The 22685-nt window shown below is 50.6% G+C and overlaps 1 protein-coding gene across 4 annotated transcripts in view; it reads left to right on the top strand.

Moving 5' to 3' along the window:
- The window catches only part of ACACA (acetyl-CoA carboxylase alpha), an 89796-nt gene extending 68868 nt beyond the window's left edge, over positions 1-20928 (top strand). For 3 of the 4 annotated variants that reach the window (XM_017821515.1, XM_017821516.1, XM_017821514.1), the window contains 8 exons: positions 40-136; positions 819-954; positions 6076-6253; positions 6575-6687; positions 13859-14013; positions 14701-14871; positions 17360-17496; positions 17846-20928. In XM_017821515.1, coding sequence (XP_017677004.1) covers positions 40-136; positions 819-954; positions 6076-6253; positions 6575-6687; positions 13859-14013; positions 14701-14871; positions 17360-17496; positions 17846-17972 — 1114 coding nt within the window. In that variant the 3' untranslated portion in view covers positions 17973-20928. Of the gene's footprint in view, positions 1-39; positions 137-818; positions 955-6075; positions 6254-6495; positions 6688-13858; positions 14014-14700; positions 14872-17359; positions 17497-17845 lie in introns of those variants that run through there. The other variant, XM_017821517.1, reaches the window with a different exon arrangement.
- Positions 20929-22685: the final 1757 nt, after the last annotated feature.

The raw sequence follows: 22685 nt of genomic DNA, 5'->3' as shown, positions 1-22685 counted from the left end.
GTTGAAATAGGAATTCTGATTTGTCTGCCTTGTTTCCAGGCTGGGAGGAATACCTGTAGGAGTAGTTGCCGTAGAAACAAGAACGGTGGAGCTCAGCATTCCTGCTGATCCTGCAAACCTGGACTCGGAGGCCAAGGTGGGTTGAACACGTGCCCTGTTCCCTGTTTGTCCTCTGCAAATGTCTCTGTGGAAGAAGCACCTGTTTGGGTGGGACTTTTCCCCCTCAAATGTGGTGCAAACGTGTAGCCATTCCCTGGTGAGGTGGGAATGCCTGGCAGCTGCTGGGAGGGGTGCCTGGACCGGCGTGTTGGCCATTCCTGCAGGAGACACGTTCCCCAGCAGTCCTGCTTCCCTTAGGACTCAGGTGAGGTGCAGGGACAAGGGCCCAGGAGATGTGACAAGCAAAAGTCACTTCCCTGCTCACTTACTGTGACCAGAGGGTTTCATGGTCTTCCTGCTCTGACATTTTGCTTTTCCCCTGTCTGATTTCACAGCTCTGGCTCTACCTCATCCCTTTGGGGTTTTCTGCTCTCCTTTTCTTTCTCTTCCTTCTTCCCCTCCTTACAGCAGCTGTAGTGTCAGGCTTTCCATACCATCTCTGTTCTTAGCTAAGTGACTGGGAATGCTCCTGTTGATATTGGTGACAAAAGGATTGTCCCAATTTTTCCGTGGCCAAGCAGATCCCATGCACTCCACGTGCCACATCCCTCGTTGTTTATCCCACATCTCAGCCACTGTTGAATCTGTTTCTGTGTTTTTCTGCCAACTCTTACATGGGTGTGTTCCAAGGCTTAACAGTGGATTCTCCTTCCCAACAGATAATCCAGCAGGCTGGTCAGGTGTGGTTCCCTGACTCTGCCTTCAAGACTGCAGAGGCCATCAAGGACTTCAACAGGGAAGGGCTGCCCCTGATGGTCTTTGCCAACTGGAGAGGTTTCTCTGGTGGAATGAAAGGTAACCAGCACTTTGGATCCTCGTTGGTGTGTCCTGGAGGGTGGTTTGTCTTGACTGCTCAGAGGGCACCACACAGTCCTGCTCTGAATTTGGTGGGGTGCCAGGAGTGTGAGATCACTCCTATGGAATTTAAAGAAGTTAAAGGGGTAAGAGGCCTCTTACCTGTGTGTGGCAGCTCATCAGCACAGGGGAGGAGTTACAGGGGCACTGACGTGGTGGAAGTTCCTGCTCTGGAAGGCTCACAGGGTGACAGAGGCTGCTGGGCTCTGCTGTCTCATTAGAAGGACACGAAGCAAAGCCTTTGAGTTGGCAGATGCAAAGATGGGAGGTGGCAGAAGGTGGCAAAATTATTTCCTCTGGAAAATACCTGTTACCTTTCAGGGTGGATTCTGCTCCATGTGCTGCTGCTTTCTCCCTTCGTGTCTTGCTTTCCCAACCACACAACAAGTTGCTGATGTAATTTTACCTTATTTATTTACCTTATTTAGACCTTAAATATTATTTTGCCTTAAAATGCCAGATCTGGCTTTGCCAGTGCCCTTTGCTGGGTTCCTCAGAAACTGAGTTTAGCTCTGGATTTGGGACTAAAAGCCAAAGGTGGAAAGAGACAGCACAAGGTTGTTAATATTTATATTACATATCCCAACTTACTCCGCCCCAGCTGGGAGGAGGAGGAGGAAGAGGAGGGAAGGACAGAGCCATTGCAGTTGGCACCTTGCTCCGTGCATTTTCCTGCCTCTTGTTTGCTGGTGGTGTCTCCTGACACTCTCTGTGTCCCTTGGGGAGTTGTTTGCAGTTTTGGTTTCAGTGCTGGCTGGGGATTATGCAGGGAGGGAAAATAAACAATTATGCCACCCCTCAGTGCACACAAACACACTGCCAGGAGCCGACTGCACTGTGGGTAAAATGACTCCAAAATTGTGTGTAATGAGTAGGAAAAGATTAGAGACAGCTCTTGCTATGCTGAAAATTGACATTAGTGGAGGGGGAGGGAAAAAAAAAAAAAGAGGGAAAAAAATCCCCCCCTCTTCCCCAGTCGGCCTAGGAGGTCTAATTCCCGCCGTAAAATAAATAAATAACGCCATAAATAACGGCAGCTCGCGGCGCCCGTGCCGGCGGTTTCCCCCCAAACGAGCTCTCTCCGGCCAGAAGGCTCTTCAGCATAATGCAAAATTAAATTATGGAAAAAAAAAACTGGCTTGAATATTTAGATGGAGGAGCCATTTGGCAGGGGTTTATTTAGGCGAACCGGCGCTGACCCACGACGGGGGGACATCAAGCGTGAAATTCGCTGGAAATTAGCACCGGGGTCCCGGGCTCGGCGGGGACGGGCTGATAGGATGCAAATCCCCACGACATTAAACTGTGCTGCGGGGTCACTCACGGCTGGGGCTTCGTGTTTGACTTATTATTTTTGCCCGGGACAGGTTATAAATAACGATAAAAAATAATAATAATAATAATGATAATGATAAAAGAAAAAATAACCCGGCGGAATGAAAAGCGCCGGTTTCAACTCCCGGAGCCCCCCCGGCTGGCGGCAGGTTTTGTGTGCCATGGGTTTGTGAGGGGGCACGACGTGCCTCAGCCAACATTGCCTGGTGTTTACCTTCAGGTCCCATCTGATAATGCAGCCAAGCTGGCGAGATCCGTTCCAGCTTCGGAGGTTCAGGGCGCGTTGCCCGGCACGGTGGGGATGCACAGAGCTGTCTGCAGCCTTCCCAGCACGGGTGGTGCACTGAGGGCCAATATTTACACACATGGTGTGATGATAAGAGCTGCCAGCAGGCTTGGGGTCTGTGTGGGGTGGACACCGATGCTCAGAGCAGCAGAGACCGGGACAGAGCTCTGTGAGCACTCCCTGCCCTCCTGCAAACCCAACACTGGGGCGCTTCTGCAGCATCTCCATCTTGCAAGTGGCTTGTTAAGAACAGCCTGTTCTTGAAATGTTTGTGGTGTTCTTGGCTCACGATGATGATGGAAGTGTCTGGGATTAGTTTTAAACACAGTTAAGCGTGTTAGTCACAGTATTAAGTTTATGGAGTCTGCACCCTGCCAAGGCACTGGAGCACAGAGCTTGGGGCACCACGGGGCACTTACCACCTGCAGCAGGTAAAGCTGGTGCTCTGTTTTCCTTTGTAGGAGTGGAGAATGCAGCAGAACTGCCAGGAAGAGGCAGCTGTCCCAGTATGGGAAATATTTTATAGTTTCACACTCAAATATGATGTTGAGGTAAATCAGGGAGGTCGTGTGTTGTGGAGGTCAGGTGTGGGCACCACTGGCAGGTGCCTTGGGCTGTCTTTGCAGGATTTATGTGATCTTTATCAACTGTACTTTTATTTCTTAAAAATAGACATTTTTTGAATTTCCACTCAAAGTGCAGGCAAATTGAACAGTTAAGACTTAACTGAGCACAGAACCATAGGGTCCTGAAGTTCCTCCTCCTCCATGGCTCTGAAAGGCTGATCCTGAGAGATCTGTAGGCACAGAAATACTTCCCTGACCACCTGATGGCACCTGGTAAATAAAACACTTCCCCAATACCACCTGCTAAACCCAAAGGAGATTTGGAGCTCTGAGGAAGCACCGAATTCCCCCAGTTTCTCTGCTCCTCCTCCCCCTGCCCTGTTCAAACAAGTGGTGCTACTCTTTTCTGCACTTCACCTGAGTAAAATATAGACCCGTGGCAGGGGTGAAAAATGTATTGCTAATTACACAATTATTTTATTATGTAGCACTAGTAAAAAATGTCTAGTAAAGGATTAATTCAGTTAAAATAATTTGAATCAAGCAATTATTTTCTTAACACTGGAATTAGCTGAAAGTACTTCAAGTGGTTTATTACTAGCACTACATAATAAAATAATTGTATAATTAGTAATAAATTTGTCACCCCTTTTGAGTCTTTTTCTTTGCTCAGGACAAAGGGAAAGGTTGGAGTTTTGTTTGGTTCTCAGTCCCCACTGTCTCTGCCAAGATTTATATTTATTCCCAATTAGAGGGAATAAATTGTTCTTCTCTTTGTCAGAATTGGATATCTCTTAAATAACATGAAATTCCTTTTCTTGAGTACTTGGACAATGACCTTGGAAATGAAGTGGAGAGATCACATCAGTGCTAATATATATAGATATTTTATATATATATATATGTATACATACCACACATATTTTATACACCTCTCTCACTTGCTCTATATATGTTAGTGTATATATATATATTTGTATATTTATATAATATAAAAAAGTATGTGTGTGTGTTTCCCAAAGAGTCAAAAACTTAATTATGTTCATGTTAATGCTTAACATTGAAATGAGGGTTAAATGACAAGTGGACCTTGGCTGGAGTCTCGTTCCTCCCCAGAAATGGTGGTTTTCTTAAGTGATAGAAGAATTTTAGATGCTTAAAAGTCTCAGTCTTTTCAGACTGTTTATTGCAGCAGGTGTGTGGGATATATAAATGGAGCTCCTTATTTTTCCTGCTCTCTGCACTGGTGTTTTAAAAAATTAGGCAAACTGGGAGGGTCCAGGCAAGGGAGCAAAATGATGAAGGGGGTCGGGATAGTGTCCTGGGAGAGATGAGGGATGAATTCCTGTAGTGTCTAAGGAAAGAAACCCACTGAAAAGCCTCCTGCTATTTGTAGTGAGCCTGAAGGAGTGGAGAGATTATGTAGGGTGGGACAAGGGGTAGTAACATGAAATTAATGGGGAAGGAGGGGAAGTTTGGCTGAGCACTGAGGAAAATCTCATCTGTTTGGCTGTGGAAATGCCCCTAAAGAAGCAGTAGATTTATTGTGTGGGATTTCTAAATGGAAGCTTTCAGAAGCACTGGGGAAGAACAGTCCTGTGTGAACAAAGAGATGGACTAGATGATCCTAATAACTATTTTTCATTTCTTGTGTATTTGATTTAATACTTCCATATATAATTATATGTAACAAAATATATATATTCAAGAGTGCCTGTTTCCATTACAAACTGTATCCATTAGAAACTATATCATCTCATGGAAATTCTTTTGCCTTCCCTTTCTCTCTTTTTATTTAAATCACCTTTGGGGCTGATATTTTCAATGTAGTGTCTTTACACAGTGGAGTTGTTCTTATTAATTTTGAGCAAAATGCCTTAAACAAATTTTAATGGAAGGAGAGCGGAATGCTGCTTCCCATCCCTCCCCACACACATTTTTATGAAGATCTGGAAAAGCTCTGTTGCTGTCAGGTGCGTTTTATGCACGTTACATGAGTTGTGGGAGAGGTGCAGGGCAGCGAGTCTGAAATTGGGCAGCTTGTGCTCGTGTTGAGTACAGGAGTACCCAGCCTGACTTCCTGAACTGCGGGAATTCTCCTTGGATTGGCTGGGAATCAGGGATGGATCATCTCCAGGGCACCTGCTGTAGAGGGGCTGGTGTGAGCTGAGGAGCTGCAGCCCTGTGAGTAGATGTGGTTTCATGGGAAGTCACCAGACTGGATTTCCAGAGTGGAGGTGCCGTGCCTGGGAGCAGGAATGGGGTGGGAACACCCTGCAGGCTGGAGAGGGACTTTTCACAAGGGCTTGCAGTGATAGGACAAGGGGGAATGGCCTTAAACTGAGGGAGGGTAGATTCAGGTTGGATTTTAGGAAGAAATTCTTTACTATAAGGGTAGTGAGGCCCTGGCACAGGTTGCCTAGAGAGGAACCCGTCCCTAGAAGTGTCCAAAGCCAGGTTGGACAGGGCTTGGAGCAACCTGGGCTAGTGGGAGGTGTCCCTGCCCATGGCAGGGGATGGAACAAGATGAGATGATCTTTTAGGTCCCTTCCAATCCAAACCATTCTGTGATTCCATGGTCTTACAATATCCCTACTCTGGTCCTGGTTCTCCCCCAGGCTGGCTTTGTTGACCTTCACCAGGGTGGAACGAGTTGGGGTCTGAGGTCCCTTCCAGTCTAAACCATTCCATGATTCTACGATTCTGTCACCTCCTTTCTCAGCCCCATCTCTCCCAGCTGCAGAGAACAACAGCTGGAATTGTAGCAGGAGTGGGAAGAGCTGAGCAATGGTGTTTTTCCCCGCCGTGACCGAGCGCGGCAGGGCCGGAGCACCGACGTGCCGTGACTCCAGGAGCTGTGTCCTCTCTCCCCAGACATGTATGACCAGGTGCTCAAGTTCGGTGCCTACATCGTGGACGGCCTGCGGGAGTACCGGCAGCCCGTGCTCATCTACATCCCCCCGCAGGGGGAGCTCCGGGGCGGCTCCTGGGTTGTCATCGACCCCACCATCAACCCGCGGCACATGGAGATGTACGCGGACCGCGAGAGCAGGTACGGCCCCTCCTCCCTGGAGGCAGGACTGCCCCAGAACCTCCCAGCCTCAGAACTGCCTCAGAACTGCCTCAGAACCTCCCAGCTTGGTGGGGCACTTTGTTATTGAGGGGCTGCCCCTCCCCGGGCGTGACCCCCGAGGAGCCTGGTGGGTGTTTTTGGTGTGGATAAATCACAGCTAAGAGGAGTCTTGTTCTCTCTCTGTTTTGTCTCCCTCCCCCATTCTCTTACCTTCCACACAGTGAATCATTCCATTCTGTGTTTCCCCTTGTCGGATGACCTGAAAGTGCCTTTCTTTTCTCTCTTCCCATCACTGCTCAGAGGGGGGATCCTGGAGCCGGAGGGGACGGTGGAGATCCGATTCCGGCGGAAGGACCTGGTGAAGACGATGCGACGAGTGGACCCCGTGTACATCCGCCTGGCCGAGCGCCTCGGTACGTCAGCGGGGGGCTGGTGGGTGGGAGAGACCCCAAAAAGGGGCACTGAGGCATGGGATCAAATTCCTAACTATTTACTGGTGTCTAAGTTGGGAAGAAACCAGATGAGACCAGCAGCGTGTATGTCCGTGCGAGGAGATTCCTGTGTTTAGCACACCTGGGGTATGGGTAAATAGCGTCTTTTTATACTGATTTATTTTTTTTATTTATATATTTTATTGACTGGATCTCACAACAGACCCTTACTACAGGTGCTTGAGTCCAGTTTCCTTCCCAGCAGTTGCTCAGCTCACTAAAACCTCGCAGGCCAAACCTTCTGCTGGTGTCATTTTGCGTAACCAAGAATGTGGTCAAAGGCATTTTGTGCTGCTGGTCTGTCACTGGGTGTCTGAGGCAGTTTGCAGTAATGACATCTGTGTGCTCCTCAGTTCCAAGGGAATCAGGGCTGTTCTCCTCCTCTCTGTGCACAGGGGGTGCTGTGCAGTGCTCAGTGCTGGCCCAGCACGGCGTGTGCCGTGTTATTACCGTGCCTTCCGCTCCGAGTGATCCCGGCACTCAACAGCCCAAAATACAGAGTGTTCAGCAAAATGCACTTAATATCAGATATGTCCTCTCTCAGGGGAATAGGCTCTTTAAATAGTTCTTTACTAGCTCTTACTGTAAGAGTATAATCTCACAGAGCCTCCTTTTACCTCCAAAATTGACTACATTTCAGTGGTGGGAGAAGCGTGCGACGTGGGTATGGTTTGAATTTATAAAGCCTTTTGGGATCCTTCAGGAGGAAAAGTGTTCTGCAAATGACTGATAAATCCTGGCTATTGCTGCAGTTACATTTTATTATTTGGCTTTTTTTTTAATTTATGGCAGGGCAACAATTTGTATACAAAACAACCCTTCTGATACACTTCAGGAAGAGAATAATAGCGGTGAAGGGTGAGGGGGTGCTGGGATCAGAGGTCTGGCTGCAAAGCAGTTTTACCAAGGGCTTTGATTGCATCCAAGATATTTTCTCTCTTTTTTAATGATGGTATTTTGAGGGAGCCTGCAAGAAACATGGGGAGAGACTATTTGCAGGGGCCTGGAGTGACAGGACAAGTGGGAATGGCTTCAAACTGACAGAGTAGGTTTAAATTAGATATTAGGAAGAAATTCCTCCCTGTGAGGGTGGTGAGGCACAGGTTGCCCAGAGAAGCTGTGGCTGCCACATCCCTGCAAGTGTCCAAGGCCAGGTTGGATGGGGCTTGGAGCCACCTGGAATAGTGGAAGGTGTCCCCGCCTGTGGCAGGAGGTGGAACAAGATGATCTTTAAGCTCCCTTCCAACCCAGACCATTCTATGAATCTGTGACTTCAAGCCCAGTTTTAATGTTTGCAGTGGCAGCAAGGAGGTTCTTTCCACAAAAACCTCACTTGACCTCTGTCAGACCTGACAGTGTCACTTGAGGAGCACAGGGACACCATGGCTACCCCAAATCGTGGGCACCAGCACAGGGTCCTAACAAAAGCTCTCTGGGGGTGTGTCAGTGGAGGTCCTCAGGCAGGCAGGACCCACAGCTGCCCCTCCCGAGGGTCTGTGCACAGCTCCGTGTCCGGAGCAATCAGATGTGTGGCTGGGGAAGGGAATGTGCTGAGCAGTCAGCTGGGGCAGTGCAGATAAATGGCCCTGCACAGCAGCACTGCTGCTGGGAGTGTTTCCCTTCACCTCACCATAAACCCACTGCCTGTGCCGAGCAAACCAAGGCACTGCCTCCAAACAGAGCCCGTGGCTGCCGGATGGATCCGTTCCCAGGATGGATCCGTTCCCAGGAGTGAAGTCTGGACAAAGGCAGCTGCTGGAGTGTGTAAATCCTGAAGCGGTGGAGGGTTGGGGAGCACAGCATCACCCTCATCGCTGTCCTGTTTCACTGTCCTGGATCCCACCGGTGGGACCTGTGCAGCATCACCAGAAAACAAAATACAGGGAGAAAGATGGGACGGAGTTTTCTGCCAACACTCTCAAAAACCCGATGCCATGTGAGGAGGCAGGAGCCTGTTCAGGGGTTTTTTCCCTCTTCCTCTACAGGGTAATTACTCCCAGCAAACTCCATACACTTTAATTAAAATGACTGCAACACAAGAGCAAGTCACTTACAACTGTACATACCGAGAGCTCTAAAAGCTTCAGTCACTGATAAGCATCTCCCTGAGATGGATCGTAATTGCTCCCAGCATCGGGTGATCATTGCTGTTGTTTTGCCTCTAATTCCAGCAGGAAAGCCAAGATTGCAGGACACACTGAATTGCATAATTTTTTTCTCTCTCTTTTTTTTTTTTTTTTTTTTTGCTGGTTTTCTTTCTGGCCAATTTAAAATTTGTCAAAGTCGGTCTTCTTCTGGATCACTGCCCTTTGATATTTCGCGCACTCCATTTGCCACAAACAAGCCGCAGGGCCGCAGTTCATGCTGACTCCAGCAGAAGCAGAGAAAGCTCCATTTATCTTACACTGCCTGCTGAATTCTTACTCATTAGCTGGGGGTTCACTGCCTCTCTTTAACCCCTGAGTGGCTGTCATCCCTCCCGGAGCTGCTGGGGAGCGGGAGAAGGGAGATGCTCTCCAGTGGTGGCTCGGTCGGGAGACGCCGGGGTTGGACTTGGCAGTTGGGGAGTGGGAGAGCAGGGAAGGCTGGCAGATATTGAATAATTTGACATAAATCTGTTCATTATCAATTCTCCAGCACGATTGCTGAAATGTTTATTAGCCCCGTGGTTTATTAAAGTGTCACTCAGAGTTGGGCTCTTACAACCAGCGCGGAGCAAAGGGCAGGGAGGGAGAGGATGGCCCTTATCCTGCCCCAGAGCACGTTCCCACCCGGGCTAGGTGTGCAAGGAGAGCAGGGAGCACCCAGAAATGTGGGAATGATGCAGACTGTGAGCCTCGGGCCAGAGTTAAAAATACAGATATTCCGTTTTATGTATTTATTACAATTAGACTACAGCGTGTAGGAGTGGAATGGAAATCAGTGTCGTCACTCAGCTTCTGGGCAGGGTGGCAGAGGCACAGAGTAATGGGTGCAAAGACTGGATGGCATATGAATGAAAGGAATGGCAAAATGGCTGCAGGTGGAGCAAAGATTGGATATTGCGTTTCCACGTTTCTCCTACCAGGTATTTATCTCGTAGGAAAAGAGCAGCATCCCCTCACCTGACACGAGTTGCAATAGTGGGAACATCCTCCTTGGCTGATCCTGTGAAGTGTTGCCTGTGTGCTGGTGTGCATTTTTAATTTTATTTATTTAATTTATTTAAGTTCCTGACCAGTCACTCTGTGCTGCTCGCTCCTGGCTTGGTTCACACTTTATTTGGCTAAAGAGCATCCAAAACTGTTCTTAAATTACCAAATTATGAATGAACACTCAGGCACTGGACACTCAACACTTCAGCACAGCAGTTGCCCTCTGAAAATAAAGATCTCGGGGTGCAGGACCAGACCTGGCCCGACTGACCCACCTGGTGAGGGCCATGCTGTGACCGGGGACATCCCTGACACAGCCTTGTTCCCTCAGTGGGCAAAAGCTTCCATCTTGCTCCCTGTCTCATTCCAGGCTTTAGCTTGGGAGGTCAGATTGGAGTTCTGAAGTTTGGTAATTCTGTTTTGGGGCTGTGTGTTTGCTTGGTGTTATAATTACTCAAAATGCCCGTTGTTCTCTTCAGCAAAAACCAAGAGAAATGCTGCTGTTGCAATTCCATCTCTCACGGAGTCTTGGGCAAACCCAGTCAGGTTGTAACTTCATTTTTTAGGCAATGCTGATTTCAGTAGCTGCTTCCACGTGCAAGTGCTGCTGCATTTAAATTGGTGTTAATTCACAATTCCGAGGCTCGAAGAGCAAGCACTGCTTTCTGTCAGCTCCTCCATGACAGTTGGTGTCTGGGATATCCTCCCAGGAGGGCTGGAGATAGGAATTTTTTGGAATTACCTCCCTACCACCCTTCACCTGTTTGGATTTGAGACCTCAGGAGCAAAGAGGGGGAAAGGACAGGGGTGGGACATCCCACGGTGCCGCTGTACAAGGATATTTCAAGCCTGTGCCATGAGCATGTGTGACCTTCACTGGCTGTTCGTGCTGCACCTTTATAACATAAATCCTGCTGAATATTTAGTGAAGCAATTACAAGCCATCTCATTTAAAGAAACAAGAGACAATCCAAAAATGCCTGTCTCTCGGGGGACGTGAGTGGCTCTGAGTGACCTTCCCTCTCCCCTCTGGAGAGGCTCCATCCAGCTGGGCTGGGAAGGTGTTGCCTGGGCAGATTTGCTGAATTTCATAGAATCCCAAACTGGTTTGGGTTGGAAGGGACCTCAAAGCTTATCCAGTCCCACCCCATGCCATGGGCAGGGACACCTTCCACTAGCCCAGGTTGCTCCAAGCCCTGTCCAACCTGGCCTTGGACACTTGCAGGGATGGGGCAGCCACAGCTTCTCTGGGCAACCTGTGCCAGGGCCTCCCCACCCTCACAGGGAAGAAAAAATTTGTGTCTGGCAAGAGTTTTGTTAAAGGAAGAGGAAGAGAAGGTGAGATTCAGGTAAGAGGCACCAAGGACGGGTCACACCCGGTCTCTGTGGTGGCAGGTTGGGTTTGCCCAGGTCTTTGAGTGCTTGTTTGAGGGAAAAGCGGGAAAATGGACAAGTGCTTGGCTATCCTGAGGGTGAGGGAGTAAACCCCACCTTGGAACAGCTTAGGAGCCATAAACAAGCACATGGACTCAGCAGCTCCCTGGCTCTGCAGTCAGAGGGAACCTCTGGTAACATTCCTTGAGGTCATTTTGTTTAACCTGTTAAACTGACCATATTTAAAAGCCCCACTCTGCTCCTAAAGGTTGTGGGAAGCCCTGATCCAGGCTGTGGCAGCTGGATGGGGAGGCTGGAGTCACCCCTGGGGAGATGGCAGAGAGGGGACGATGGGGACAGGCAGGCACGCGCCACCAGCTTCCTCCAGGAAGCATTTGGGAATAAATACATCCTGTATGGATGCATCTAGGAGCATTTTAGGTTAAACATTTCCTATGTGTGGTTTTAAACCAGGCTTTGTTGGTTTAACTGGGTGTGTTTTTGCAGAGGGTTTTGGTGAGCTTTGGACTCTCCAAATCTTTCGGGTACCCCGACGTTGCTGCTTCCTGGGGGGGGGGTTTGTTCAACCTGTTTAAGGCAGTTTTGCTGCTGAATGAAAAAGCAAAGAGAAAAGACAGTTCTGCAGAACAAAGAGGTCTTGCTGTGTTCACCACCCTTGGTGGGCTTTGGAGGTGTTGGGAGCAGGATGAAGATGTTAAACGGCCTCCTCTGATCTCTCTGGGATGATCCTGGCGGCCGTGGAGGCTGCAGAGCAAACTGCAGCCCAGGATAAATGTGACACTTCATGGCACTTCCAGAGCTGCCTTGGAGAGTGTCCTGTGCTGCCTGCCAAGTTGGGAAGGTCACACATGTTCTTTCTTCCTTTAAATTGCCGTGGTGCCCCACCTGCATGCCATTCCCTCCTCTTGGAATGTGGCTGTCTCAGAGCGCTGCTTCTTTTGTTTCCCTATTGATTAGCAGCCAATCCATACCTAGAGGTCTATAATGTTCCTATGATTTAAACTTGAACAGTTTCATTAACTGTCAAGTACCTTTAGAGCAAAGGAATCCCATATTTTAACTCCCCTCTCCTTGCCAGGGTAAGATTTGTGGAAGGAGACTTCTTTTTTTTTTTTTTTTCTCCCCGAGAAATAAATAAATAAAGCCCCAGCTTTCTGAAAAACCCTGAGGCCTCAAGATCTGACTAGGAAAGAAAGAAAACCATTCCCAGATATTTAATTGTACAGGGGGCTTACGGGATTGATCGAGAGCTTAGCTTTTTACAATAGTCCAGTGAATAAGAAATGCTCCTGACAAACGATCGATGATGGGATAATCACTCTTTATCCCCCCTCCTCATTGTTACCTTCTTTCTTCCAGGAGAACAGGGTTCAGAAGTCAAAAATCTTTATAGACGCTGCTTTTAAATTAAGCAGAAAATAGACATTGACATATTTGTTAATCTCACCTAAATCATTACTGGGCCTGGCTGGGTGGACTCTGGGTGGCAGAGGCCGGAATTCACGAGCGGTGCTGCCTTAAGTGCATGTATTGCCATTAAAAGCAGGGAGCCTGGCAGTTTAACGTGGATAAATATAGATAATTTTTTATTCTGAAGGTTATAAGGGGAGCTTCTCTTAATTAAAACCTTCTTACTCGCATTCGAAAGGTTAGGTAACATTTATATTGGTAGGCACGTAAAAACATTCCTTCCCTGGAAAGGATCGTTGTCTGGATGGCCTGTGGCTTGGAAAAAAGAATATATGTGTGTGTGTGAGCAAGAGACTGGGGTGCTCAGGCCACTGGGGTCTCATCCCTTTGGAGCAGCAGCCCTGGGTCATCGTGTCCATTGGGGTGAGCCGTGGATGTGCACGGAAAGAGCAGGAGCATCGTGCAGATTCAGTGGGATGCTTCCCCCAGGATGCTGTCTCAGCTTCCAGGTGTGGTTTAGAGGCTTTCTTAGAACAGGTTAATATCTGATCTTCATGCTTAGAAGCCTGTGATGGACTTTCCTTGCGTGAATTTGCCTGATCACCTTCTGTGAGCCCGTTTGGGTGCGGTGACAGCGAGTTCTGCCGGTGGGTTTTGCGCTGTGTGAAGGTTTTCCCTCTTGAGGGGGTTTTTGTAAAGCTTCTGCCCAGTGTTTTAATCTGTTCTTGTTGGGCTGGGATTGCTCTGGCTTCCTGCTGTGATGCCAGAGCCCCTGGAGTGGGCTCCAGCAGGAACCAGCCTAAAGGAGAACTTGAAATGTGGGGGTGGTTGTACACCGTCCGTGTTCCTTGCTAAATGAACTGCGTGTTGGGACATTATTCTTTTTTAGGAGTAAGTCCCGTAAATGTCACTTAATTGATGGCTCAGATCGTTGGCATTTAAATGCAATAGAGTTTCCATGGTGAGAACACCCTCAAAGCTCTTGCCTGAATATCCTTGGCGGGAAATCCGGGCTGGAACTCCGAGATTTGACTCGGACTCTGCAGGGCACTGCTGGGAGCTGGCGGTTCTGGGCTCTCTCCTGGACTGCCTGGAGCTGCATCCCTGCCCCCCCCGGGCTTCCCCAGGTGTCTGAGGTGTGGCTGTGGTTGCAGGTACCCCCGAGCTGAGCCCAGCTGACAGGAAGGAGCTGGAGGCCAAGCTGAAGGAGCGGGAGGAGTTCCTGCTGCCCATGTACCAGCAGGTGGCCGTGCAGTTCGCGGACCTGCACGACACGCCCGGGCGGATGCAGGAGAAAGGGGCCATCACTGTGAGTATCCAGAGCCTCCCTGGGGATGTGCTTGGAGGGTTTGGCACGTGGGAAGGGACAGTCTCCAGTGGTACCACAGACAACCCTCTGCCCCAGGACCCTCTCCATGGTTTGCTGGCCCCAGGACATGGGGTGTCCCAGCACCTGAACCTGCTCCATGTCCCTGTGAGACCCCACACTCCCGGGGTTCACCAGCAGCTTGGCCATGGCCAGTGAGATTTTTCTGGTCCCTCCCCCTTGGGTGTGAGTGTCCCAGCCAAGGCTGTGCTGCTCATTGGGGAAGCTCCATCTCTTTTTGCAGAAGGAAGGAGGTTTGTGGGAGGCAGAGGGGGCTGGAGGTGTTCAAGGCCAGGTTGGATGGGGCTTGGAGCAACTTGGTCTAGTGGAAGCCCCTCCAAGGCAGGGGGCTGGAAGGAGATGAGCTTTAAGGACCTTTAAGGAGCTTTCCAACCCAAAGCTTTCTGGGATTCAGTGATTCTGTGTAGTTCCTGGTGACCAAATGGTGTGACAGGGTGGAAGTCCTCAAAGCTCAGACATGGGAGTCTCCATATTTCTCTTGTTCTGGGGTATAACCATGTACAGGATGAGTCCAAGCCTGTTCTTGCCTTTGGGAATAAGGTGTATTTATCTCTCCATGTAGATACTGTCCCTCACCCATTTCCCCTTCTCCACTTGTGTCTTGGGCAGGATGTTCTGGACTGGAAAACTTCCCGTACCTTCTTCTACTGGAGGCTGAGGCGGCTGCTCCTGGAGGATGTGGTGAAACAGAAGATCCACGATGCCAACCCTGAGCTGACAGACGGGCAGATCCAGGCCATGCTGAGGCGCTGGTTTGTGGAGGTTGAAGGAACAGTGAAGGTATTTATTTTACTTCATATTTTGCATTATTTTATTTTACTCTGTTCTATTTTACTTTGTTCTATTTTATTTTATTTTATTTTATTTTACTTTGTTCTATTTTATTTTATTTTACTTTGTTCTATTTTATTTTATTTGATTCTATTCTATTCTGTTTTGTTTTGTTTTATTTTATCGTTTTAATTTTATTGTTTTAATTTTTTTTTTTTAGTTTTAGTTTTTATTCTATTTTTATTTTATTCCGTTTTTAAAGTCCCAAACACTCAGGGGTTCCAGAGAAGGGGGGGGAATGTTCTCTGGAGGGCAGCAGCCTTTCCAAGGTAGTGTCTGAGCGTCTCCAAAAGCGGGCAGCTCGTTAGCTAATACATTACACCAATCAAGGAGAGTTATCTTAAGCCACAATTAATCTGCTCCCTGGCATATGTTGATAGGGAAGCATCATGCTGTTTCTTAATTAAAAGCAAACGGATTAAAAATGATTAATAAGAGTATTAAATATTCTCCTAAACTAAAAGCTTTGGGATTCTTGGGTAAATGGAGCTTTACGCAGGTCTGCGACTGTATCGCAGCTTCCTGGGTTGGGGTTTTTTTCCCCCCTTCCCTGGAATCTTCCTTTGTATGCAGGGAATGTTGCTGCATGGCAGGGGCAGAGCCAGGGAGTGAAACCCGACGAGTTTAAAATAATAATAAGGAAAAACAATGAAATAAGCAAAATCTAGGAGTGACATCACTGGCTTGAGACAATCCCAGCGTTCAAGAAAATAAAATAATCCTGGTTTTTATTGAAGCGTGTCCGGGGCTGGGATGGGCCCTGCACCTGGGGCAGGAAGGAATTCCTCCCTGTCAGGGTGAGGAGGCCCTGGCACAGGTTGTCCAGAGAAGCTGTGGCTGCCCCAGCCCTGGAAGTGTCCAAGGCCAGGTGGGAGCAACCTGGGATAGTGGGAGGTGTCCCTGTCCATGGCAGGGGTGGGAGTGGATGGGCTGTAAGGCCCCTTCCAACCCAAAGCATTCCATGACTCCTCATGGCTCTCACCTGTGGGTGTAACAACACCCTCAGCAGCACTGGGAAGGAGCTGATCCTGAGAGTCCCAGGGAAGAGGGAGACAATTTCCTGGACTTGGGAAATCATTAATTAAACACATAAATGAAGGATGGGCAGTAAGGAGGTGCTTGGATGAGGCTGAGGGAGCTGAGGGGGCTCAGCCTGGAGAAAAGGAGACTCAAGGGGGACCCTCTGGCTCTGCAACTCCCTGACAGGAGGGGGGAGCCGGGGGGGGCTCAGGCTCTGCTCCCAGGGAACAAGGGGCAGGATGAGAGGGAACAGCATCAAGTTGCACCAGGGGAGGTTTAGATTGGACATCAGGGAAAATTTCTTTACTGAAAGGGTGGTCAAGCATTGGAAGGGGCTGCCCAGGGAGGTGGTGGAGTCCCCACCCCGGGAGGGATTTAAAAGCTGTGTGGATGTGGCACTTGGGGACAGGGGTCAGTGGTGGCCTTGGCAGTGCTGGGGGAACAGTTGGACTCGATGATCTTAGAGGCTTTTCCAACCTTAATGATTCTGTGATTCCATGATTCTGTGGCCCACTAGCACAGCAGTGGGTGCCAGGGGAGTCCGAGGGGGCTCCAGGGGGTGCCAGGAAGGTGCCACCACGGCATCACAGCACTCAGCTCATTGTCATTCTGACTTTGACTTGGTTAGTGATAACAGAGAAGGATAGTGCACCTTTAAATGTGGAGCTTTGTGTTTAATTACCCAAATAAAATGACATAAATATGAATGAGTGCTAATGGCAGTACTTGCTTTTCCGGAAACCATTAACAAAACGATTCTTAAATGATTTGTAAAGAAAATGAGAGGAGAGGAGAGGAGCGAGAAGGCTATTAGGGGCTCACACACTCCTGAATTATTGCGTAGTCAACTATCTAGCAAATATCAGGTGAAATGATCTTGCAAAAGGCAAAGAGGGGGTTGTTGCTGAGGGTTCCAGACACCCCGACCTGCTCTGCTGTGCTCACACCTGCCCGAGGGGCTGTTTGGCCCCGGGGCTGGATCAGGGATCCTGTGATTGCTGGGGGACACCAACACTGGGTCACTCTGGAGGTGGTGGGGACTCGTGGGTCCCATGATGGTTTAGCACTGGGAGAAGCCCCAGATCAGCGGCATCTCAGGGTCAGCTGTGTTCCACCTGAATTTGGGCAGCTGATCACGAGGGAAGCTGGGATTTATCTGGGACATCCGTCCCAGGGGAGTGATGCAGCTCATTCAGCTGCAGCACTGGCCAAGGAACCACCTCCTGGGTTCCTTTCTGTCACGTTTATGGCAGGAGAGGCAAAAAAAAAGTTTGAATTTTTGCTAATTGTTAGTTGTGTTTGTGGAAGCCCCAACCAGATGTGTCACCCCAGCTGCCAGTGGGCTACATTTGGGGATTGGTGTGTGGGCAGGGGTGGCCAGGGCTGGGAATGGGCTGACCCTGTGGGATTTTGGCAGGCATATCTGTGGGACAGCAACAAGGACCTGGTGGAGTGGCTGGAGAAGCAGCTGACGGAGGAGGAGGGCGTTCGCTCGGTCGTGGAGGAGAACATCAAATACATCTCGAGGGATTATGTCCTCAAGCAGATCCGGAGGTGAGGGCTGCCCTGGGAACTGGGATGTTAGAAATCACCTGGGGGGGGGAATGTGGGTGCCCTTGGCAAGTGCTGCTGGTGGGTCGGGGCTCACTCTGGAGCTCCTGCCCTCCCATATCCCGGGATCCACACACTCCAGCCTCTCGGGATTCCAATCCCGTGTGTGTCTGAGCCCGTCTGCCACCAGCAAGGGAAGTGGCCGCAGGGAGCAGAGCTTGGCTCTCACAGCTCACCCAGTGCTGTGTCCAGTCTCCCACAGCCCCATGTTTCAGCCCCCCTGGCCGGCCGGAGCCGTTGGATGCTCTGGAGGTGCCGGGGCTGCCGTCACTCACCTCCCTCCTCTCTCCAGCCTGGTCCAGGCCAATCCGGAGGTTGCCATGGATTCCATAGTGCACATGACCCAGCATATATCACCCACCCAGCGAGCCGAGGTCGTGCGGATCCTCTCCACAATGGACTCTCCTTCCTCAACGTAAGAGCATCGATTCCCCCGCGCTCCCCCTGCCCGGCGCCGCCGAGGAGAAAACCGGGAGCTCCCAACTGCCCTTTGTGTCTCGGCTGTGCCCGCTGTGCCGCCACGGGGAGGCTCAGGGAAACGCTGCCAACAGGGACAGCTTTCTCTTTTCGGATCAGGCTGACCAGGGGAAGCGTGTCCCCTGGCCAGGGACATGAGGGAAATGTATAAACACAAGCGCCTGCGGAACTGAGTCCCGGCTGTGCTGCTGTACCTTATTTATTGAACGACTGGAGCGGCGTCCGGGCGCCGTCGGCTCCGCCGGGCGATGAAGGTGCTCCGGTACCGTGAGGCCTTGGCACGGCAGAGCAGGGGCTGTCGGGTGGCCCCCCCGTGCCCCTGCCTGCCTTCCCCCTCCCACCCCAGCTCCGCGCTGACAAGTGCCAATGTCACCCCTGTCACCCGGGCGGGCTCTGCCTCGGGAGCGGGTGGGAGCCCCCCCCACCCCGGCAGCCCCTCGGCCCTGTCAGGGGTGATTTGTGTGTCACACGTCTGTCTTGTTTCTTCAGTAGCAGAAAACCAGCCTTTAGCCGCTGTAGCCAGGGCTGTCCCTGTGCCCCCAGGAGGCTCCCGGGCTTCCCAGGGCTGCGAAGGTGGCGGGGCAGGATTTTGGGCGCTGACCCCCCGCTCGCTTTGCCTTTGTGCCCAATTCCTTTAGAACAGGTCAGTGAACTGTGTGAGGGGCCCTTCTGGGAGGAGGTAAAAGAAGAGACCAAAGTGCAGCTGCTCAGTGTTTTTGCTTTCCCTTCCCGCTTGTTTTGATGGATAACAATGTGGCAGCCCCACTGTGGGGACACTGCTGTAAGTGCTCATCCCTTTCCTATCAGGAGCAGGAGGCTGATCCAGCCAGCTGGGGTGAGAGGGGAGAAAGGACAGAGCCAAATATCCCAGTGGGGTTAGAACTGCAGAAGGATCCAAGAAGCTTTTCTTCATCTCCCCCCTCTGCTCCGGAGCTGGAACAGAGCTGCCTGTGCTGGGCTGGTCCTGGTGCAGGCTGGGGAGGGGAAGGGACTGTCACTCACCTGGGAAGGTGGAAATGTAAAAACAGCTGAGTTGGGTAATCTCAGTCCAGTGGTCAGGAATAAGTGTCTGGGAGGCAGGTAAGTGCAGTGCTGGGGTGGCAGCAGCCCAGGGCCCCCCAGGCTGACCCAGCCAAGGCCTCCCAGCTTCTTGCTACACTTTTTTTATGTCCACGGGCCTCCTGACTGTAAGAAAAGTTGCCTGTTACAGAACTCGGTCTGGGCAGGACCGGGCTCACGCCAGTGATGGTCTGGGAAGAATTTCAGATTTTACAGTCCCTCCTCTAGTACAGCAGGAATCAGAAGGGCTGTTTTTATGAGAGAATTAATCAATGATGCTGCCAGTGCCTCTCACCTCTCCTTGTTTCCTTCTGAAGTGCAATGCAGCCCTTCTGCCTTTGGGGCCAGTGACTGGAGGTGCCACAGGGGGGTCACAGCTCCCCTGCCCGTGGCCAGCAGAGCTCACCCACCTGAAGGACTCGCTTTTTCTTAATAGTTAAGAACCCTAATTTGATTTAAAAGACTTTTATTTTCCACTAGAGCCCCCTGAACAAGCCCCAAAGATGCTTTTGCTTATGCCAAGCTGGGCTGCAGCAGGACATACGGACAGAGAATGTCTCAGCCAGGCAGGACCACTCAGAGGGTGACTCATGGGGCTCCTCCCTGTCACCAGGAATTCCTACTGGTGGTGTCACCAGTCAGTCCCTTATCCAGGACACCTGCAGGTGTCAGGGGAAGTGTCCCAGTGCCCACTGCCCCAAACCCTTTGGAGCTGCTCTGCCAAGGCCTGTGCAGAGCAGCCCCCCCTGTTCCAGTGTTCCAGCACTGGCTCAGGCTCCACTAAATTAGGGGGTAAAGCAGCTCCAAAAAACCAGCTGTTGGGTAACATCAGTGCTGGGCTGACATCAGGGTCTGTCACCAGCCCTGGGGGTCCTGGGGGGGTCTGGACCTGCCAGAGCACCATCACCTGTGCTGTCCCCAGGTCACCTGTGCTGTCCCCAGGTGTGTGGGTCGGTCACTGGGTGGGGAGACCCCCCCTTGGTCCATACGGTTCTCGCTGGTGCTGAAGTATTTCACTTACCTCAATTTCTTTTAATAAAAAAGAATGAATTACAGCTCTGTTGCCAGGAGTGGAATCTGTCACCCCCTGTCCTGGGCACCCTGGGGGAGCTCTGCTTTCCTTGGGGCAAGAACAGGGGAAATGTTTATGGGGAGGGTTTATGTGGAACCCCCCAAGGTCTGGTGGGAGGATGGAGCAGAAGCACCTCAGGGCCTTGGCTGTGCCCTTCACCTGAGCCCTTGGGCAGGTCCTGTTCCTCCTCCATGATTTACTGTCACCTTTAACATCACAGTGACTGGGACAAACAGGGGAAAACTGAGCCCTGGCAGCTGCTGCTGAGGTGGTGGGAGAACTTCAGGGACCCTCTCCCAGGGACAGTTGGACTCGAGGATCTTAAAGATCTTTTCCAACCTCAGTCATTCTGTGACCTGCTCAGCAGGAGCCCATGGGAAAAGTCCCACAGGACCCTTGGCTGAAGGGTGTCCACTGGGAACCTGCTCAACAAACACCTTTTGGGAGGTCCCCACACTAAAGGTGAGATGTTAAATTTGCCCACATGAGTGAACACAACTCCAGCAGTTCGTTTTTCATGCATTTCTCAAACCAGAATCCTGATAGTTAAATAGGGGGTGGTGAGGGGACAGACCCTGCTGAACTCCAGAATCACATTTAAAACTCTTTAGCCTAAAATATCTACATATTAAAATGCCAAGGAAAGACGTACCAGAGCTGTAAGCTCTCCAAAGCCCAAGATCAAAGTGCCATCATCTTTTAATGTAAACCTTTTGTTGCATCAACAGTCTTAAGAGGGATGAGAGACATCAAAATAAAAACTGAGACAAACTGGGGCTTTGTAGCTGTTTTTTGTTTTAGTCTCTTCTCTCAATTTGGGCCATGAAATAGGTCAGCTCCATTACTGATCAGCCTTCCCACAAATATTTAAAACAAATTGAATTGCACACCCAATACCCATCACAATTACGCCAGGCACAATAACTAAATTAGCAATTCAACAAAATAATTGGAAATGCGATTCTCTCCATTCCAGAGCCTCCCCCGGGGCTTTGGCCGATCTATGGGGGGAAAACTCTGCTTTACTAATTCTGCAGCTAATTAGAGACACACTTGTAAATGAAGTTGTTTGTCTGAAAGTTGAAATTCTTCGCCGTGGCGGGGTTGGGGGGAGAGGATTAACACAACCCTCTGTCCCTCCCTCCGCACACCCCGGGCCCCAAAACGCCTCCGAGTTTGCGCCGTGTTTGGCTGAGGTGTGGTGCCCGTTCGTGGAGGTACTAATTAGCAGCTGTATCATGAATTAATAAAGAATTAATATTCTTTTTTTTTTTTGGGGGGGGATATCTCACTTGCTGTTAACTGGCAGCATTAGGAAAACCTGGTGGAAATCATCCTGGTTATCTGTGTCTGCATGAACAGCTCCGAGAGCTCTGACCGGGCCCTGTCGGACACTCCGGAGCTTCCAGGAACTGGGGGAGCTGAGCCAGACTGGGGATACTGGTAATGCAGAGTCCACCCTCCTCCTGTGTCCATGCACCCCTGGAGAGACCGTCCTGCTGTCCCCAGGCCCTGGGAGGAGCCACCGCTGGCCACAGGCAAGTCCCTGGCTCTGATGGGTGGTTCCTCAGGGATTACACGAGGCTGCACTTTTTCCTGCAGCATATTCAAATCCAGGCATGGGCCCTGTTTTCCTGCCACGAATCAAGGGCTGCCCTCAGCAGCAAGGTCAGAGCTGGGACGGGGCCTCATCCACCAGCCCAGGTTCTCCCCATGTCACCACGACCCAGGTGCTGGTGGGGGGACGGGGGGAACAGGCTGCTTAAACACTGATAAGTGAATTCAAAAGCGTGCTTAGTGGGGCTTGGGCTCTTATCTCCTCAAACAATACCGACGAGAAGTTATCACATTTAAAGTGGTTCATATTACCCTTTTAACATTACAGCCAGACTGAAAATAGAAAAACCCCACGGAGTGCCCTGGTGCTACAGCTGTAGAGGACACAGGAGTCGAACGGGAAGGGGGTGGCACAGCTGCAGCCACAAAGAGCCCAGATAAACAAACCCTGAGCGGGGCAGGGACAGGGGGCTTCCTGCTAAACCCCCTTAATTTGGGCACTGACAGCATGAGCAGCCCGATGCCATCCCACTGACACGCTGGAAGCAGCTGATTTCCTCCCCCTGATGCCTCTCAGAGCTGTGGTTATCAAAGCCTGAGATTTTAATCATGTTGAGGAGCACAGGGCTCTGCTGCTGCTCAGGTCAGTGCAGGGACAGGTCATGGGGTCGGAGGTGCTGGGATGGCTCGGGGTCACACGGGACCTGTTGTTGGGGAGCTGGAATTGAGAGGGAGTGGATGGAGGGGACAGGACGTGACACTGCCAGGATTTCCCATGGGAGATGGTCACATCCAGAGAGCCCACAGCTGGGGAGGCCCCTCTGTGCTGGAGCAGCCCAGTGACAGCCCACGCTGAGCTCACCAGTGAACATGGGGCTGCTCCCCTGGTACAGGGGACTGGAAAATCAGCCCTTCCCTGTGCCCAGGACCCTTTGGCCCTTCTCCCCACAGCCCTGGGCGGTGCTTT

This window comes from Lepidothrix coronata, unplaced genomic scaffold (assembly GCF_001604755.1).
Source record: "Lepidothrix coronata isolate B3197 unplaced genomic scaffold, Lepidothrix_coronata-1.0 Scaffold91, whole genome shotgun sequence".
In the NCBI taxonomy this organism is placed as follows: Eukaryota; Metazoa; Chordata; class Aves; order Passeriformes; family Pipridae; genus Lepidothrix; species Lepidothrix coronata.
The sequence above is the reverse complement of the archived record's forward strand: the minus strand, read 5'-3'. Positions and strand labels throughout refer to the sequence as shown.